The sequence below is a fragment of the Passer montanus genome, unplaced genomic scaffold (genome assembly GCF_014805655.1).
Source record: "Passer montanus isolate IOZ18808 unplaced genomic scaffold, ASM1480565v1 scaffold12, whole genome shotgun sequence".
In the NCBI taxonomy this organism is placed as follows: Eukaryota; Metazoa; Chordata; class Aves; order Passeriformes; family Passeridae; genus Passer; species Passer montanus.
Window position 1 is genome coordinate 13,749,723 of NW_024358722.1, and position 19,871 is coordinate 13,769,593.

The 19,871-nt window shown below is 36.5% G+C and overlaps 1 protein-coding gene across 1 annotated transcript in view; it reads right to left on the bottom strand.

The window, feature by feature from the left end:
* Positions 1 to 19,871, bottom strand: part of USH2A (usherin) — a 372,312-nt gene that overhangs the window by 96,767 nt on the left and 255,674 nt on the right. Inside the window, exons 43-48 of the mRNA XM_039697803.1 lie at positions 18,020 to 18,142; positions 15,313 to 15,476; positions 13,130 to 13,339; positions 11,553 to 11,755; positions 9,633 to 9,745; positions 2,918 to 3,116 (exon numbers count right to left, since the gene is read on the bottom strand). Coding sequence (XP_039553737.1) covers positions 2,918 to 3,116; positions 9,633 to 9,745; positions 11,553 to 11,755; positions 13,130 to 13,339; positions 15,313 to 15,476; positions 18,020 to 18,142 — 1,012 coding nt within the window. The remainder of the gene's footprint in view (positions 1 to 2,917; positions 3,117 to 9,632; positions 9,746 to 11,552; positions 11,756 to 13,129; positions 13,340 to 15,312; positions 15,477 to 18,019; positions 18,143 to 19,871) is intronic.

Here is a 19,871-nt window from a genome sequence, read left to right on the forward strand (position 1 = left end):
ATACACCCTGGTATTTCTTTTACTGGAGTGGATTAAATTTTGGCGATCTCTTATGTAGCTGAATCATAACAAATCCCTCTTTTTCTGCCGTGCCTTACAATAGCAAGCTGATGATTGCAAATGTAATCCATAAATCCATAAGGAAAGATCAATACATAACCATAGATATATCTTGAAATAATTTTACATGAAAGGCCTGGTTTTCCATCATTTACACTCATTATTTCAAGAAAATTGTAAGAGGGAAATTAGATCCAAATTTTGTCTTGTAAACAAGGTGCAATAAGGGACACAAGCAAAAGTGAGAACTCCACAACCTATTTGTCTATTTATATACAACTGTCTGCTTTTGCTGACCAGTCTATCATCAAAAAACTTGTTTATTATTCTGGATCTGAATATTGCTAAAGCTGCTCAGCATTTAATTCTCAGTAGCATCTCTTCACATTTGGCAGTACATTATATGGTGAATAGTTGAGGTTGGATGGGACTTTAAGCAACCTGGTCTAGTGGAAGGTGTGCCTGCCCATGGCAGGGGGTTGGAATGAGATGGTCTTTAAAATTCCTTCCAACCCAAACCATTCTGTGGTTCTGTGAAGTGCAGCTGGCACTGGGAAAAGACGCTTTTGGAACAAGTGCACACTGGTCAGTGTTACCTTTCACTTCTGTCCAGCAGACTGTCAAATCCAAGGACCACAAACACCAGCAAAAAGCCTGACAGTGAGTTCTAAAAAATATGAGAGAGGGCTGCCACTGTCTTATGTTGTCCCTATCACAGACTTGAGTTTAAAAAGCACTAAGAGCTCTGTAGATGTCTCTTACAGACATTTTGGATGGCTAGTGTAAATATATGTAGCAAACCAGACAAAGCACTGGGAGGGGAATTTTAATCAACTCACCTACAAAAATTACCCCCATGTCATTTTATGTATGAGTGCTTCAGTTTCCTGTGGACTTTCCAGTCATTTACTATATATCCATTGCTTAACAACTAGCACTCACTCTAACCACAGACTTGGAGAATACAGAGAGACCATTAGTACAATGTAGTGCAAAATTAATTAGAAAAAATTAGAAAGCCAGGAAGCTATAAAAATAAATGAACATTCTCCAAGCCAAAAGTTATCACAAATGCATGAAGACTGAAAAAATAAAAATTAAGAGGAAAACTTCTAAAATTAATTTAATACAAATTTAATTCATGCATATACCAAGATGTAGTAAAAGTCTACCATGCCAGAAACCTGAAATAAATAATTTTACATTTTAGAAAAAAGGGCTGCCATCATTCTCTTGCAAGATTTCAGAGATACTTATATTTAATATAGTAGTGCTTTCAAGGGAATTCAACAGCTAAAGCCATGATGGCTGGAATAATTTATATTTTGATTTGAACCCCTCAGATAACTCACTCCCTTAATTACTGTCTTGTCTGACAGGGAATCTTGTGAATACATACTGTTTGCTTTAGTCACAGAACATGCGATGATGTCTTTGACAAATAGAGACACTATTTCATGACATTAAATCTTACTTTCAAACTAAGAGCTTTCTACCTCATTTGTCAATAAAAACCATTACAGACTCCTGCTATGCTATTGATCCTACTCCTAAACAGGAACTCATATGAAGATTAACCTGAAAATAGCCATAATTTAAAAATGCCTCTGACAAATCACAATAGATCCCATTCAGAGTTGCTCATCATTGTCATGCAACAGTTACCCACTTGTAGCTGAATCTAAATACATTTTATCTACTGAAGAATCTGGCCATTAAGCATTTAGCCAAGGAATAACTTAAGAGGGGGGAGAAAAAAACCCAGCAAACCGTGTTAATAACCACCATTTGCCATGCAAGATTTGAGGAATAATTCCTCACACAGAGAGAAACTTTATAGATTTGCTAGCATTTTTCAAATTCTGCATGCACCCAGGAATTTCCTGTGGCCTTTCAGTGGTGATGACTTTATGATGGTGAGATGACTTTATGCTTGAGCCATATGAACTACCAGGTATTTACAGGGGTTGCCCTGTCCCAGGTACAGCATCCAGCACTTTCCCTTGTTAAACTTCATAAGGTTGGTGGTTGCCCATCTCTCTTAATTTGTTGAGGTCACTCTGCAGGGCCTCTCTGCCTTTGAAAGAGTCAACAGCTCCTCCCAATTTGGTGCCAACTGGCCCAAGTAAGATGCAAAAATACGTACTGAGATCTATGTGTATCCACCATGTAATTTGTAACAATGTGGCTGTGTTGGTGGACTCAAGAGGTGGTACTCCCCAAACTTCATTATCTATGGCTTGTATGATTTACTTGGGAACACCGATACAGCCTGAATTCTTGGGATCAACATCTGCACTATACACATGAAGCAAAGCTTTCTGAAGGGAAGAAACTTCTGAAGTTTGATGTTGTGAAGTGAGGTTGTTAAGTGGTTGGGAAACTCAAGTCCCCATCCAGACCTGCACCATATTTGAAGGGTTTTTGAAACACAGGTTCTGGCTTAGCTTCCTGTGCAAGGAATTCAATTTACATGTGTTAAAATGACTTCTACCCTTAACCAGCATGTTATAAACTAAAACAATTTAGAGATTCACTTCAACACTGCACCAAACCAAAGTGTTAATGAACACATTCATAAATGCTTACCAATTCATTTCTCTTAAAAGGAAAAATAAGGTCAACAAACAAAGACTTAACAGAATCACTTGTCATCAGCTGACTCACACACAGCTATCCTTGTAATGAGCTCAAATATCCATAGTTGATTTTAAAGTTTCAAGGTATCAGAGCTTTAAAGTATCAAAAAGAAGCAGAACCCTCCACTTCCTTTTCTCTGACAACTAGAGGTTTGGTGTACACACCCCTTCCTAAAAATATTTTTCATTATATAAGTAACTTAAGAATATGGCAGTACCTCAGACTCTGGGTGATAACACACTTCTCCACAGATATTTTCATCCTTTTTACATTCTAATGAGATGCACATTCTATTACTTCTGCTGCTCCTGGGGGTTTTCAATGAAGTACACTTCTGCCACGCTTTACGTAGGAGTTCATATCCCAGGATAATGCCATTTGGCTGTCCTGGCGATGCCCAGTTGATTTGAAGGGATCTGCAATATGAAAATCAACACTGTTGAACTTCTGGATGTATTTATGCCTCTATAGCTACCTATGTTAAATTATGAGCATTCAGCAGGTCCTTTTTACACTAGTTCACATGGAGAGAAACATTTTGAAGTTTCTAAAATGTTGTTCTGTATAACAAATTCCACAGATCAAAGGTCTAAAAGTTTCTAAAAAGTGTCAGTATGTGCTAATACTCCACGAAAACTAATCAAACACACAATCCAAGTCCTTAAATGTTACTGTTTAAATAATATCTCATTCCCACTTCTGTAAGCTTATGTGTAATAAACTATGTAGCATTTTACACTTTTCATTTCATAACTCCTTTTCCTCTTTGACTTTGCCAGTGCAGCTTGCTCACATTGTGCTTAGCCATCACTTAGAAGCCATCAGGCTTGTCTTAATCTTGCATTTCCCTTGTTTAAAACAAAAAAGGATGTTTCTCTGAGATATATTCTTCAGTGTAGAATTAAAACTCACTATAGCACCAGTAAGCACTAATTCCCTTCTGTACTTAAATATTTTCATTGACATTAAATTAAAAGTAAAAAATTGAAGTGTTTATCACTACTAAGACTCAAGACATCTGACTGAGTGGAAAAGTATCACTGCAGCAACCTGCAGAGACTGTCTGTAGAACAAAATCCTATAGCTGATTTCAGGTTTGATATCAGACCATTATCAGTTTAAGAAAGAAAATCTCTTAAGGGCTATTAAATCATGCTCAGCTGCAGCATGACTATCACTACTAAAAATGTGTAGATATTTCCTTGAAAAACTCACTTAGGACTATGATGAATTGAAAAGAAAAGAAAAGAAAAGAAAAGAAAAGAAAAGAAAAGAAAAGAAAAGAAAAGAAAAGAAAAGAAAAGAAAAGAAAAGAAAAGAAAAGAAAAGAAAAGAAAAGAAAAGAAAAGAAAAGAAAAGAAAAGAAAAGAAAAGAAAAGAAAAGAAAAGAAAAGAAAAGAAAAGAAAAGAAAAGAAAAGAAAAGAAAAGAAAAGAAAAGAAAAGAAAAGAAAAGAAAAGAAAAGAAAAGAAAAGAAAAGAAAAGAAAAGAAAAGAAAAGAAAAGAGAAAAGAAAAGAAAAGGGACATTTGAAACAAAAATACGTATCTTCCACTGATATTTCAAATGAATGCTTAATTTCTTGTATGATCACTGTATGATCACCGTATGTCTTGCATAAGACACGAATTCCTTTCACTGTGAATCTTTGGGTAGAAAGAGATCCCAATGCTACATGTAGATCAATGGAGGACTGACAACACTGCATAGTTCGGCTCCAAGTACCTCTTTTTAATCTGCTTTTCCCAATTACACAGTCACTGTCAGAATGCCAGTGACATCAGAAATTAGCATTAATTTAAAGTGAAAATGCTACACTGAAACAGAAGCTGCTGAGATAAACTCTGACATCTTAACAGAAGAAAAATAAGCGAACTATTATTTCACTTGCTTGAGGTATAAACAGAGGAATACACACTGCAATAAGGCTTTGCAGACCAGGAATTAATGTCACCTATGAGGGAATATATTCACTCAGGTGGCTTGTAGAGTTGCCATTATCATTCCAAGGTCTTCATCTGAATCATAGATTTAATTCCATATTCCATCCATTGCTATTTTGTATTCTCTACCTATTCTACCACATACACAAATGCAGTCATCCACATTTATATTATGTTACATGTAAAAACAGAAAACTAGTAAAATACATTATATAAACTTCAGGAAAAAATGGTAAAAAAGAAAAGGAAAATAATGGCAGTACTTTAACCCTTATAAATGCCATTGTAACTCTCTCCTGGTTTTTGCACAGAATAGATCACAGCAGCAAAGAAAGGATTCCCAGTCATATTTTTGAATTATTTGCTTTCTACAAGTTTCATTCAGACCCTCATAAATATATTTTCAGAGTATTGTGCCAGTTTTTTTGCAGTTTTTCAAGTCACATTTCTCTCTAATATAATTTAAAATTAGGCCCAAAAATTAACACAATGATTTAAATATTTTGCCTTTTCTGCAGAGCTCAGTATGTATTTCCTTCTTTTAACAAGCAATCACTTTATCATTATTTGATGGATACACAATCGAGGTGGACATAGTCTGATATAAAGAAAAACTGCAGCTGAACAAGGAAATTGTGTGGAATGGGAATTCACCGACCAGTGCCAACAAGGTAAAGCTCGGCATGACCTTCCAGAACAGGGTCATAGACAAGCAGACTCTTTCACAATTTTATGGGTGTTTCAGTTATGTCTACACCTTCAGATGCTTGCCACCCATGGCAAATTGTGGCAACACAGTAAGAGCAGAGCACATCTCAGTTTTAAAAAGAACAGCAGGGTTTTCATGGCACTGCAGAGGCTTTTTGACATCCCCCATCTGAAGGCTGAGCTGAAAATCTTCTTAAGCAGGTGCAGATTTAATGGGACATGATGGGCGCTTTAGTGTGCAGGCAGCTGTGTCGTGTGTGGAGCATCTGACACAGCTGCAGGAACACGGGGACAGAGCCTGCCTGTCCTCTCCTTGCACCCAGGCACTCCCTGTGGGATACACTGGAGTTGTGTCTACCCTGGGAAGTGCCCACAGCCTGAGCTGTAGAAGCAGACTCATAAATTGTAGGCATAGACAAAAAACGTGCAACACCACACAGGTGGGGTATTACCTTTGTCTGCCCGGAGAATACTCCAGGTGTCTGCCATTTATGGAAGTTCCTGTGCTGGATGAGTCTCACTGCTGTCACTGAGGTGAAAGCACTGACGCAGGCAAGGCAGCCTAGCCAGGATCCCAGAAACAATGTGTTTCAGACTACAAGTGCACGAAAACACTTTCAGAAGATAAAGAACAATTTAAAACTGATCCATGAGGGTGTATCTGCTTTTGTGAAGGAGAGCAAAGTGAAATCGTTCGGCTCAAGAATATAAAGACAATTATTTTTGACATTGCCAGGTAGAATTTTTTTTAACACATGAAAAATAACAGGTATTTTTTTATTTTGATAATGCTTCAGATATATATTGATAAACAGACTTCGGAAATATATTTCTGGGGCTGGCCTGCTTCATCACCAGCTCCAAGTGCCCATAAGGCAGAAAAGGACTCCTGATTTTATTTTTTTTCTCAAAACAGTAGTAAAAGTTAAACAATGAAGATTAAAGGTATATCAAGGCTTCTTCTCAGAATCTTGATAATGAATGTTTCATTAATCTCATCACATGCAAGAGTTAAATTCAAATAATCAAAGATTTAATGACTTTACCTTTTAGGAGTTGGAGGTAAAAAAAATAATTAAAAAAACCCCACAAGATTCACCTGACAGTCCTAAGATAGGGAACACTGCTATTATTAATGTCTAGTGGGTGAAATATTTTCCTCATCAGGAGATCACATATACTGAGCAACTGCTGCAGCACTATTGTACAGGAGTTAAGTACCTGCTGCATGGTGGATGCAGGGCTGACATAATTAGAGAAGGCAGTATGACACAGTCCAGACACTCTGATAAATGGCATCACACCTCTGCTGTTGCTACAAACTTCCAGGAGAAACCTTTCAGTGCTTCATGTTCCCCATGACTAGGGTAGGGAGACCAAACAGGTGTCTTCTGACCATTTTCCCACTATGGAAAATCAGATTCCCTGGTCTTTAATTCGCAATATTCCCTTGCTGAAATCAGCACTACATTTTCTCGCTTTCCATTTGCCCAGCAATGAGACCAATTAAAAGGCTTTTTAACATGACACAGCAATTTGACACTTTCATATTTGATTTCCTTTAGAAATCATGAGCAAATACCATAATTCTAATAATTTGTTGCTATGTTTTATCCATTTTTTCCTGAAATCTTTTTCACTAGCATGTTCTTTTGAAATAATTTCTCCTCCTTATTCACTCACAAACAGCAACCTTCTAAAGTCCCATGATACTGAACACCAAGCCACAGAATTCACCCAGCTTTTTTCCCATGGCCTTATTTTCTGTGAGCTTTCCATTACAACCTGTCCAGGGTTTCTGGTTCCCCCCAAGATACTTAAAGGGCCCTCTCTTCATGAACCTGTGAGGGATTTTCCCTAGATTACCTAGATTAGGCCATGGTGCTTTCTGAACCATCAACCTTTGCATTAGGCATGCAACAGAATTGCTGTATTACAAGGAAAAAGAGAAAGAAGAAGAGTGTTTTAAAGTGGAATGAACTACATTCCAACACACCATGAGAATTAAATCCACTACCCAAACTTTCAGTCAGTATCCACATGCATTCAGTACTCAGAAAACTTTCTGAACTGTGCAATAAAATAGGACACTTGTCTACAGAGTCAAACCCTGAGGTCGTAATTAAAAACAAAATAAACCACAAGCGTATCTGATTTCAATGGCATTTGTTTCTACCTAAACTTGGTCAATGCAACCACTCTTCCCAAAAACCCTAAATGCAGGCAAGAAACACAGCAAAGCAGAACCTGACTTAGGACTCCAGGATTGGGTGCCACACTGTTTTCTATTTGAAGTCTGGCATTATAAAATAATTATATCAGACTGTGACCTTTTGTGCCAAGTTTCAGCCTGAAGCTGAGTTATTAAGTGTACGGGGTGGAAAAGTAAAGTATTTATAATGGCTCTGGTGGTATAACCTTCATTAGAACAGCATGGATGGAGCTGCTATCAGAAAGACTTCTAAGTTGGTGGGTGAAATTATAATTTCTGTCATGTATCACCTTGAGGCAAATTTTAAAACAATTATTTGTGAATGCTACAAAGACATTCTCCTACAGCATTCTCATCAATAATACAGCCCCCCAAACTGATTCAGAAGAGGGGAAAACTTCATGATTCCAATTAAAGACAATAAACTGCACAGGCTTTATTATATCTCAGGTATCCCATGAGCCTATACTCTAGAAATGCCTTTTTTCACTCTCTGATGACAGGTAAGTATTAAAATGTCCTCTTGCCCATACAAACTGGGTTTTTTTTTTTGCTCAAGCTTTTTCTTTTACAGTGGATAAATAAGCAAAATTCATATTCAGCCCAGCACCTGCCAAGGCTGTCAGCTGTAGTGTTTGTCATATTTCAATCAAAGCTGAAGCCAGCCAGTCATTTTTATACTGCACAATCCCTACATAGTCGAGGACCAGAATTAATGAATTAGCTATTGATTAAATTCCACTCTAGCAAATCCACCGTGGCAAATAAATGAACTACCCGGGGCACATGTAGGCCACGGCCAGACATGTCTGGGCAATCGATCAGTAGTTAGTATTCTTTTGGGATATAAGAACAGCTGATGATAATATGACATGTAGGCAAAGGCAGTGTAGAAACAGAGTCTGTTTCTGGCTGAGCAGATTATAAAATAGGAAAGCATTTTTGATCCTTTTGCATTCATGTGTTATGACATATTTAGTCTATATGTAATAGCAGAAACATGCATAAGTGTTTGCAGTACAGACAAGTACAGACAGTACAGAAAAAGGCATACATAAGTTAAAGCCAAGGGCAAAAGATGAGATCGTAAACTGGGTTCTTATCATCAAACAAGCTTTGACTGTATCTAGATGTGTGACAGAAAAATAGCAAGCTTAATTTCACCCTTATACAGAGACAAATGCTCAATTCAAGCAAAACATACAAATAGCAAACAGGAAGCTGAAATCCTTAAGAGACTGGAGTAGCAACTCCATTCTGTTGACCATTTCTGACAGCTCAGATGCTAGATACTAGTTATTTTCAAAAGATTTGTTTTTCTTTTGATGAAAGAAACACTGCTAATGAGCATACTCCACCAGAAGAGGAAAATCACAGGAACAATAACACAAACATAGGAGGTTAACTGCTTTACTGTCGGTGTAATTCTGAAAAATGTGTTTGCAAGTTGAATTTTATTTTGTATTTGGAAGATATTAACTCTCAAAGAATCACCGTATAAGCTACTATTTGGCTGCTTCTAAGGACTGCAAATTTGATGATCCCTTTACAATTGAGAAGTTTGCCCATGCCTGTGGATGTAGTGGATAGGCAGTTGGCAAACAGTGGTTCAAGGAGACATAGATATGCACACTTTTTCAGATAGCTTGCTAATTCTTACTGCTGTGATAGGTGACTTTTTTTTTTACCCAGAATTATTCTAAGTTTCCATTATCAGCATCACATTGCTCCCTGAACATTAATCTTCCTCTTCTTAACTGACAGTAGAATGTGATAATTTTCATTCCACTACTCTTCTTCTCCCAACTATTTCCACTAATGCCTTATTTATTATCACAGCACGGTGATACCCAAATGGGTATGTACAATCAACCAAGGGTGAGACTTCTTTGATTGATCTTTCAGTGGAAAAACTCCAAGACCAAAGATAACAACCACTAAAAATGTTTTCAAAGTGCATACTGAATTCTTTCATGCACCTTATTCAATTTTGAAAAGACAACTTTACATTCTAGTCCCCAATCTCACTACAAATGTCCCTGATACATGAAAGCCACCTATAGCACAGTACCTTGAGCCAATTACGTGAATAATGGGTGCTGACAGCTGCTTTGGCTCATCTTCCACAGTGGTGACCTGGGTCCCATTGCTCCTCACGCAGGCATACACCGTGCAGGCTTCAATCTGATGGAGAGGAACAGGATGTTCACATATTCAGCTGTAGAAATTTTTCAGCTCCACTACTTGTTTAGACTTTCTCTTCATCCAAGATTTAATTCTTTTCTATTTAAGAGATTCCATACAGCCTGTAAAATACTGCAGCTTTGAGATAAGTATATCTGCCAAAGATATACTGCACTGTATCACATTTTCCCACATCATTTTCAAAAGAAGGGTACATAGAGCCCTCTGGCACTAATTGCTGTTTTCTATTAAATTATCACCAAAAGAGTTGCAGTGAACTTGTTTGTCTGCATGTATATGTAGACCCCGGTATGCAATACTGAAAAATATGTGCTTTAATTTGAGGCCTTGAGTAATCTTTCTATTCCTACTATATATTCTGACATAAAAATAAAAAATAATTTTTCCTTAGTGTGTCCTATTCCTTCATGTCTATTTTGTAAATTAAACATAAGAATTGCAAATAGAAATTATACCATTTTTTATGAAAACATGTCACCAAAATAAATTGATATTCCTTCAATTCTTGGAATTAAACTAAGAAAAGTGAAATAGGTAGTGAAGGATCATAATATTGCTTCTGTATTGTCAACAGGGAAGTTACTCCAAATAAAAAAATCATGAAAATGAAAAATTATGCAGTAAGATTACCAGTGAAATGCATATGCATCCAAGATAATATTGTTTGCAGGAAAACAAGAAAAAGAATCAAAAGGAAAAAAAAAGAAAGGCATCTTATTTTGGTTTTACCTATCACATTGGTGCAGATATAAATACTAGCATAGCAGAAGAGAAGAATAATTAACATCTCAAGCAACAGAAGGTGGCCATGGTAAATTAATATAGAGGGTCTATAAGTGAGGCAGTACACTGAATTTGCATTGTTATTGAGAAAAGACAAATGTGTTTCCAAGTGGCATTCAGAAAGTCATATGTGTATTCATGGATGGAGGTTTGCTGCTTCAGAGGGGCCGGAACATGGAAATCTGTTACAGTGTGCCTGTTACTGTGATGTTTATTTATGGCATGGAGTAACTGGCTGCAAATTTTCAGAATTAAGTATACATGGTACTACTAAGTTTATCTCATACATAATAATGTAAACCAAACCTTCATGAAATAGACAGGAATAATTACAATTAAGTGTCAAAATCCATTTCTTGAAGAGATTAATACAAAGTCAGGACAGAAAGATTTATTTTTTTATTATGATGTTTCTGCCCACTGTTTTTTTTGCCTTTCACTAGATATGTGACTAGTAAGGCAAAGAGAGAGAAAGGGAAAAGCAAAGAAAAAATGTTGCACATATCAAGACCATAAAAAGTACTGTGATGATTTCAAAGGTCAGCTCTGCTGCCTCATCAAAAAGATAAGGAGAAAAAATTGATAATGGGGTGTCAAATGCAACATAATTATTTCACCGTACAGCTATATCATGCACGACTGATGTTTCTTAAACAACTGCAATTTTCTTTTAATGAGTAGGAGTAGAATCTTTGCCTCTTTGTAATATATGTTGGGGCTTTGCTAATGCTGAAGCACAGAGCATTTAAGGGAAAGTAAATGGAGTTTTGACACTTTGAAAAAGGAGATAATGGAAATTTGTGATGAAAAATGTACACAAACCAAAATATGCTAAAAATAAATATATTCCTTGTATGGTTATGCACACAAGCATCAGTGCAAACACATGTCCATGTGTATAAAGAAATTGAAATTTACTAAACAATATTTTTCTTGGAAATCCAGTTAGAAGCAAGTAAGTAAAATTAAAGTATGTCACACAACCCAGAAAATATATTCTAACCTGAATATCATACACAGTGAAGGGAGACAAATCTGCCAACAGGAAGGATCCTGGCTCGTCCATTCCAGTCTTGTACTGCTGGTTATTTACATAGACAGAGTACCCTGTGACAACACCATTCGGGTTTGAAGGCGATGTCCAGATGACACGTACAGCTGTACTGTTGATGATGACAACCTCTGGAGGGAACATGCCCTCAGGCTCTAGAAATAAAGGAAGAAACTGAATAAACTCCAGCTGTCTCTGCAAAAGCACTTGTTTAACCAAATGCAGATTAGTATTTCAGTTTAGCAAAGGGTTCACTGCTTATCTGCTTTCCTCTGATGAAGTTATCACAGTCTGTAGTCTTCTGTAAATTGGCTTATTACACTCTCAGTTAGAAATCATGAGAGCTGATGGTAAAATGCTTTATACCAGCAGCACAGTGTCAATCATCAGTAGTATGTGGCCAGTGAGATATGGTGATAAATTACTCACACATCTGCACTGGCAACATGCAAATATTATTTTTATGTCTCCCCGTTCCTAATTCTTAAAAAAAAGAGGAAAAAAAAGAATAAAAAAATATAATAGAGCATTTTGCTTTTAAAGCAAAACCTGAGACCAAAGTACCTTATGTCTGATGGAACGTGACATTATCAGCCTTATAGATGAAGCAATATGCAATATTACCATTATGTAAATGGTTTCAAATGTTGATTACTCTAGGTAATGATGAAGTCTAACATGTATTTAAAAAAAAAAAGAAGGAAAAAAATGACACCTTCCTTAGCGTTAAATTACATATTTATCTAAGCATGTCAGAAATAACTATGCAAAGGCCTATTTTTATCATAAGACAGAATCTTTACCAGTTCAAAAATTGCCCTTACGATCAATTCTATTTTATAAACAAAAGGTGCTGACCTTTGGCACGAGAAAGGAAATGGAATCCTCCCTTAAAGTGCTTTGCTAATGACCTGGAACACTTGCTTCTGAGGTAATGATATTATAATGTTTATAATGAGACTTTATAAAGCAAAAAGATTAGAAAGACCATTCTAAACACATTTCAGATGCACAATTTTTTTTTATTATTATTTTATCCTCAACCTCTACCCCCAGTTCTGCACTTGCCCACTGGCATAGAAATGACTCATAAAGAATTTTCTTAGAGGCTGAACTTGCACCCAGAGTTTCTAGTGACTCAGGAAAGGCCTTACGTACATCTGTCATGTCAAAAGCACGTCGCTTCACAGAGCAAATCTTTTAAAAAACCCTTTAATTGTTTCTAGATTCCACCATTTATTGATATGAACTCAGTTCCAAACTTAGTGCACACAGACAGGAATATGCCGGAGAAGATGAGAACAAACTGGGTTAATATCTGCTATTAGAGCTTTTGCTTCTGTCTCAGTGGGGCTGTTTATTGATCTACCACATGATGACAACCAGCACTTAAGCATTTTAACGTTTTAGACCTTTTTCCTTTCATACCGGAAATTTTATAATGGAAGGATGACTGATCTCAACCCTAACAAAAATCAATCCATTTCATTCTCAGATTTTAAGCCAAGCTGCATTCACTGCTAACCAACCTCCATCTGAGGTAGTCACATGCACAACTTCACTGTTGATGCTGTGGACTCCATTAAAAACTTGAGAAAATATCTGATACTCTGTGTTAGGCTGCAAATCATCTATGACTATAGAGTTTACATCAGCCTGGACCCTCAGAGATCTTCTCTCATCAGTAGAATTCAAGAAGACGGTGTAGTAAACAACATCTCCTTGTAAATCCTGCAGTGCTAGGAAAAGAAAGAAAAAACATTGGGACATCAACTGGGAAATTTTCAGTCAGCAAGTCTCTTATCAACAACATTCATCGTGAAGAGTAAACCATTTTTTATGCAGAAACTCTTATTTATAAAAAAGGAAAGATTCCATCAAGTGCCTCCAATCTCACCCTTCTAAAAAGTGACACAGACTACTCTCCCTAATTTGTCAAAATCATTAATGGTTCATCGTCCTATCCAACAACGGAGAATGCTTGCTTTCTCTAGACATCCCCATGAAGACAATGGAATAAACAAATTAATAGGCAAAACCCACTGCAAGGAGTGGGGTGCAGGCCTTTTTGCTCCTTCTCTTCAAACAACACTTCCCAGAGCCCACTCCAATCCTGTGTCATTCCTCTAGCCATGAATAAAGGTCCTGTGCCTGTGCCATAAATTCGAGTGAGATTCAGCTTTACCCAGATGGCATTTTGGCCATTCACAGTACAGTGAGAAGCTATGTGTTATTATTTCAGAACAAGCATGAGCACATCATCTACATTCAAAGCTGTAATACATCCTGAAGCATTATACATACAGGGCAAAAACTCCAGATCCTCACATTTCTTTCTAAAATGTATTTTACCCAGCACTAACTTCCTCAGAGAAGGACAGAAAAAGCAGTACAGTTTTCAGGCTACACAGGGAATGATATTCACTGGTCTGAGCTGATGGATAAGCGCAGATTCCAAGCAAGTCTTCTCCATTTTAGTGACTCAGATGTCATCTGTTATCTTATCTGTCCTTTGTCAAACAGTTTAAGTTCAGGTCTGACTAAATGCAACTTCTTTTCCACTAGGCATCGAGATGAAAAGCATAATTACAATGAAAACTGTAAGCACTAACATAAAAATCTTAAAATGACACACCATGCTACTGAACAGGACTCAGCTCACTGAGGCAGAGCACTGATAAAAGCCAAAAGCATTTTTTCAGACTTAATAATATATGGGTTTGTCATCGAAACTCTTAATCAAAAATGATACCCCACTTTTAAGTGGTACTGATACAAGGCCTAAATCCTTATAAGTCAGAAACTTTCAGTAGGGAGAGACAGCAAGGCAACTTATATTGATGGCTCCCAAGTTCCCAAAGAAAACACAAAACTAATTTAAAAACTGATATTATAAAAAAGAATGAAACACTGACAAACAAAATAGCTCATATGTGAATTTACAACATAAGAAATAATAAAATATGATAAGGTTTTCAAATACTGAATGGTCTTGTCTTGGTGTTTAACTTCTACATTCACAAACATATATGGAGAAAATTTCTAAGATATGAATGAAAATAAAACTAGATTGCATTACCTACATCTAGAAGGTCAGGGGTTTAGATTACCAAGGTAATGAAACTTCAGTGAGCTGCTTCAGATGTATTACATTTGTCAGTTTTTATAAGCATGCTCACTTCAGGCATGCAATTATAAAATAAAGAGACTAAATTTGTCGCCAATCGGCACCCAGTCCTTACAATATCATTTGCATTTAAGTCATGAAGAAATTTCCCACTGCTGCATTAACAAACCAACTAGAGAATTGGCTAAATTCATTCTAAGGAGCAGAGCATAAAGAAAGAGAAAGGGAATCTTCTCATTGTGAAAGAATGTAGATGTAAATTTTTTATACAAAGGGATGAAATAGGCCACAAAGACAATAGGATTTTGTGTAGTACTGCTTTCTACGTCTCACAAGTTTACATTAACTATTTCTTCATTTTCACTATTCTCATTCTGCAGAAAGAGCATATAATAAATACAAACGTGACTGAGAAAGAGCAAAATGTGCACATTTTTTTTCCTATTTCTTTCCCCTCCTTTCAAGGACATTTAGGTATATTATAAATCAAGGCAAGGACTGTGTTTCCTCTGAGAGCAAGGCAGGCCATGGTAAGTGATGGCAGGTTAACATCTAGTTACTGGAATAAATACTAAGCACACTTACTTGGTTTTGACCATTCCACTTCCACGGCAGTGTGATTAACAGCATGTGCAACGAGGACACTTCCCTTCTCTGGTAATCCTGCTAATGTAGTAGCTATCACTTCTTCACTTGATGTATATCCTACCTCGTTGTGCACTATGAGCTTGTACTCATATGTTGTGTACCTAAGACATTTTAAAAATAATTAAATGGAATGAAAAATGCAGACATAGAAAATATTTGCTGCAAAACTTCTGCCTGTGCCAAAGTTTTGCTGTTTCTTCTCCCCTGCACAAAAGCTCATCTGTAGGGGATGCACCAATGAAGACCTCATAAGAGGCATCTATTTTGTGGAAATTATTCAGCATGATTAACATGGTAACAAAAATAAAACACAGTATTTCACTTCTTCATAGTTTTAGCTTCTGAGGTGTTGAGAGATTATAGCTCTATTCAATATGTAATTACAGCGGTGGCAACCTGCCAAAATTTGGATCAGAATTTAATCAAATGAGGCTTTTTTCCTCTTTTGGGAAACCCATTGATTTTAACTTGCAGAGTCTCATTTGCAAAAGGATTCGCCACACAGTCAGGACTCTTCCACTACAAAAACACCCCAAAAAAGGCACCTAGGAGTTCAAACTCATTTAATAAAGTAATTTTCCTCAGAACTGTGCATATTCCAATTAGACAGATTTATTAAATTTACATGTGTATTTAGTAAACCAAGTGACTGTCACGCCATCATTTCTTCCCTATAGCAAAAGACATCCTAATGTACTTTAAGTGGGATTTCATAATCTCAAATTCAATTTCCTCATAAAAAGCCTCCCACAAAACTGCACAGACTGAAACTCAGGCTCAGCTTTTTCAAATTTTCACTGAAGCTTCCGTGGGATAAATGTCTACAGATGTAATAAAGAAGTGTATGATAAATGCCTAATATTTAGAAATTTTAGTACAAAAATTACTTACCCATACTGCATATTTACCTTACATTTTGTATTTATTTAAGATGCTTTAGTATAACACCCTGATTTTTAAAAGAGCTAAGCTTTAGCAGTCCCACTGAGAAGAAAACAACTTAATGGGAACTCACTAGCTCCAACTCTAACTCCAAGCATTGACAAACAGGGAAAATATACAAAACACATTTTTCTCTCTGCTTCTTCTGTCACTTGCAGACATTTAATTCTTTCTTGGACATTGTAGCACACATACAATAAAAGAAAAAAGAAAGTACTCTAGTCTTGAAATTTACTGATGAGAATTTGTGATTTGTCTTTTTTTTGATCCATATTTTCAACAATGATAATCAAATGAGTCTGTTGTAGCCTGTTAGAAATGAAGAAACCATCTGACAAGATCAGTAATTCTGAAACTTGCTTGAAGTATGACAAATGAAAATAAATGCTGATATGTGAATTTTCTTTTGGGAAAAAGAAGGCTTGAGTGCTTGAGCATCTTCTCTCCTGCCACCAACTTCTGAGTTGTTAACTGCAAAAACATAGCTGCAGGTTGCAGAACCTTCCCCAGGAGAAGTGTTCAGGTGTGTCCAAGGGTTAGGCACACATTTTTGGCCATAGCTCATTCAACCCAAAATGTCATGGTGCCTAACGACCGGTCACAAAGGCTCTGTCTGAATGTATTGCCACCTCTGATTTGCTGACATAACTGCTACATACACTAAAATATACTGCTGCATTAAAATATGCAAAGCTAAAACCAAGGGCAACTCTATGCAGACTTTCAAGCATGGCTGAGAGAAAGAAATGGACACTTGGGCAGGAGTGGTACAAGAACAGCTCCGTGAGCAGTTATTGCAACAGATAGTTGCAATAACTAGCGACTTTTAGCTAGTAGGCAGAAGCAAGCCAGAAGCAGCAGCCCTCAGCATGCTTCAGTGTGTCCCTGACAGGAGCAGAGGTCATGTTCTCCTGGTTCCCATTGTGCTCAGGAGGGATGCTCACACAATTTTTACAGAAGTAGAAGGAAAGAACAGATATTTGAGGGTCAGTGATTGACATGGAGTTCTCATAAAGCACACCAGCACACAGAACACACACACCCTGAAACCATCCATGAGGGTTTTCCTGAGACTTAGAAAAACCCAATATAGAATCCATGTTGAATCTTCCATTACAATTTCTTCCTTTGTGTGTTTTGTCTTAAGGAAAAATAGCCTTGAATTAAAGATGTAGAAAGTAAAGTTGATCAAGAGTAAATGCCTTGCTCTACCCACACAGCAGGTCTGTTACATACTGAGGAACAGAGCACAGACTCTACTTCCCCATTCTAAATACCCTGCATTTAATGTTGATGAAGCTCACACAACAAAATCAGGTGAAAAAGCATTGCTGACAACCATTTTCAGGTGTTTCCCTCAAACATGCATTCTGCCTGTGCTATAATTTTGACAACACACAAATCTACAGCATCTTTACACATAAATCTAAATTGTTTGATTGCATGAGCATATCCATGCTAAAATTTCAGGAGACTTTTATGTTCATTTGTTTTTGAAAACAAAACAATGTATGAGTCAAGAATGATACACTAATAATAAATCCCTGCACATTAGAATGATTAACACCAAAGATGATGACAAAAAATATTTCATTACATAATTAATATGTTCACTACATAAAGACACAAGAAATACTTTGAACTATTAAACATACACTATACAAAATGCCAGCATTTGTTTTTATAGTTTTTGTAATCTCACCTGCTAAGACCCTTATCTTCATAAAACCACTGAGTTCCTGAGTAAATATTGTGCCACAGATTTAAATCTTCAGGGGGATTTGATGCAAGTGGTTGCTGGATTTTACGTCTCAGGAGCTCATATCTAACACAAAAGACAAGCAGAACACCAGGATTATCTCAACTAATGTTATTACACACAAAAAAAAAAGAACCATTTTTTTTTTAAAGCCACACATTATTTTGTTTTTACAGCTGTAAACTTCCTGAGATAAACATTCTTTTTAATGTTTTGTGATTTTAAAATTCAATTACTAAAAAAAAGTAAAATAAAGAAGCTACTTTGAAAATGGAAAATGAAGCATTTCCACTTGAAAAAAACCCCAAAAAACAAACAAACAAACAAAAAACCCCAAAAACCCCAAAAATAAAACCCCTAGCTTATTCAATGATTTACAATTTTAAACTTTTGGAAATGTTATCAAGAGCATGTCCAAATAGCCCATAACAGTGTCTTATGCAGACTTGCATGATAAGCACAGGTTGCTCCAGAACATTAAATGATTATGCCTCTTTCTCGCAAATGTACTGAAACAAAGAGCACTGCCATTATTATTTTACTATTAGTAGTAGTTTAAATGTGCCTTTGTGCTTAATGTGTTTGCAAATGACCACAGTGCAAATTACAGGAGAAAACAGGCACAGAATGTGTTAACTGTTCCAGCCATCTGTACACCTTAGCAAGGCACCTTTGCGTTTGGGTAGAAATTCATGATGTGAACTTGAAAGACCAAATTATTTCATCCTGGTTTTAATTGGTATCTGAAGCAGTATTCCTGTCTCTGTTCCAAACAGCAGGTCAGCCAAAGCCCATCTTTCATCAGGTCAGCCATGAGACTGCCTGATTTGGAAAACATGCTTTCCACCCAGGCTGCATCACACACTCTCCATCATCTTTTATACAAAACCTTTATGGAATTTAACAAAAATTAGATTACTTAATGCCACAAACTAAAGGGGATAATATTATAGTTTGCATTTCCTAATAATTCTACGGATTACAAAGGAAACTACACTCTAAAGGAAAGAAAATTAGACATATTTGTTCAAAATCTTTAGGATTATTACTCTTTATTACATTCCACAAGACTGTTTAATTTATTCTTTCAGTAATTGTTTCAGTTTGCTACCCCAGCAAATTAGGGTCATATGCATATATATTCCCTTAAATACATAACTTGATTCTCTTAAGCTCTGAGCTGCTCTATTTCATCTTGTCCCTGCCTCCCATTCTGGAAAGGCACTTATTGCTAAATTCTAGACAGAAGTACATGGGCACTTAGGCAGATTTTAAACACTCCCATTTTAAATGCACATTTGTGAAAATGTTTCCATGTTTAATTGTTCTGCTGAATATCTTGGTGTGGCTCACCACTCTGTTGTACTTACCACGCTGACCAATTCCTTTGTGTGTAATTTGACACTTCTTTAAGTTAAGATCATCTGCAGTCTGGTAAGGACATGTTAGACAATACCATCCCAGATTTAACAGGTACTGCATACAGTGATTTAGTGTTGCTTCAAAACCAGAACTCAACTGAGGTGCTCTTATGAGAGATCTGACACTTCCTGTACCCCATAGCAGCTAGGGAGTACATACATAACTTCCAACAACTTTTGCCCCTGAGTTTAGGGAGCAATCTTCAACAGCTACAAGCAAGTATTGTGCCACTTAGTGATGCCAAACTGAATTACTGCAGAAATTTGGATTATAACTTCAGAAATTAAATAGCAAAAACTAATTAAACTCCAACTCTGTCAAAAAAATCAGATGACTTTATAACAAGAACAGCTCTCACATGAGTGGTTCATCA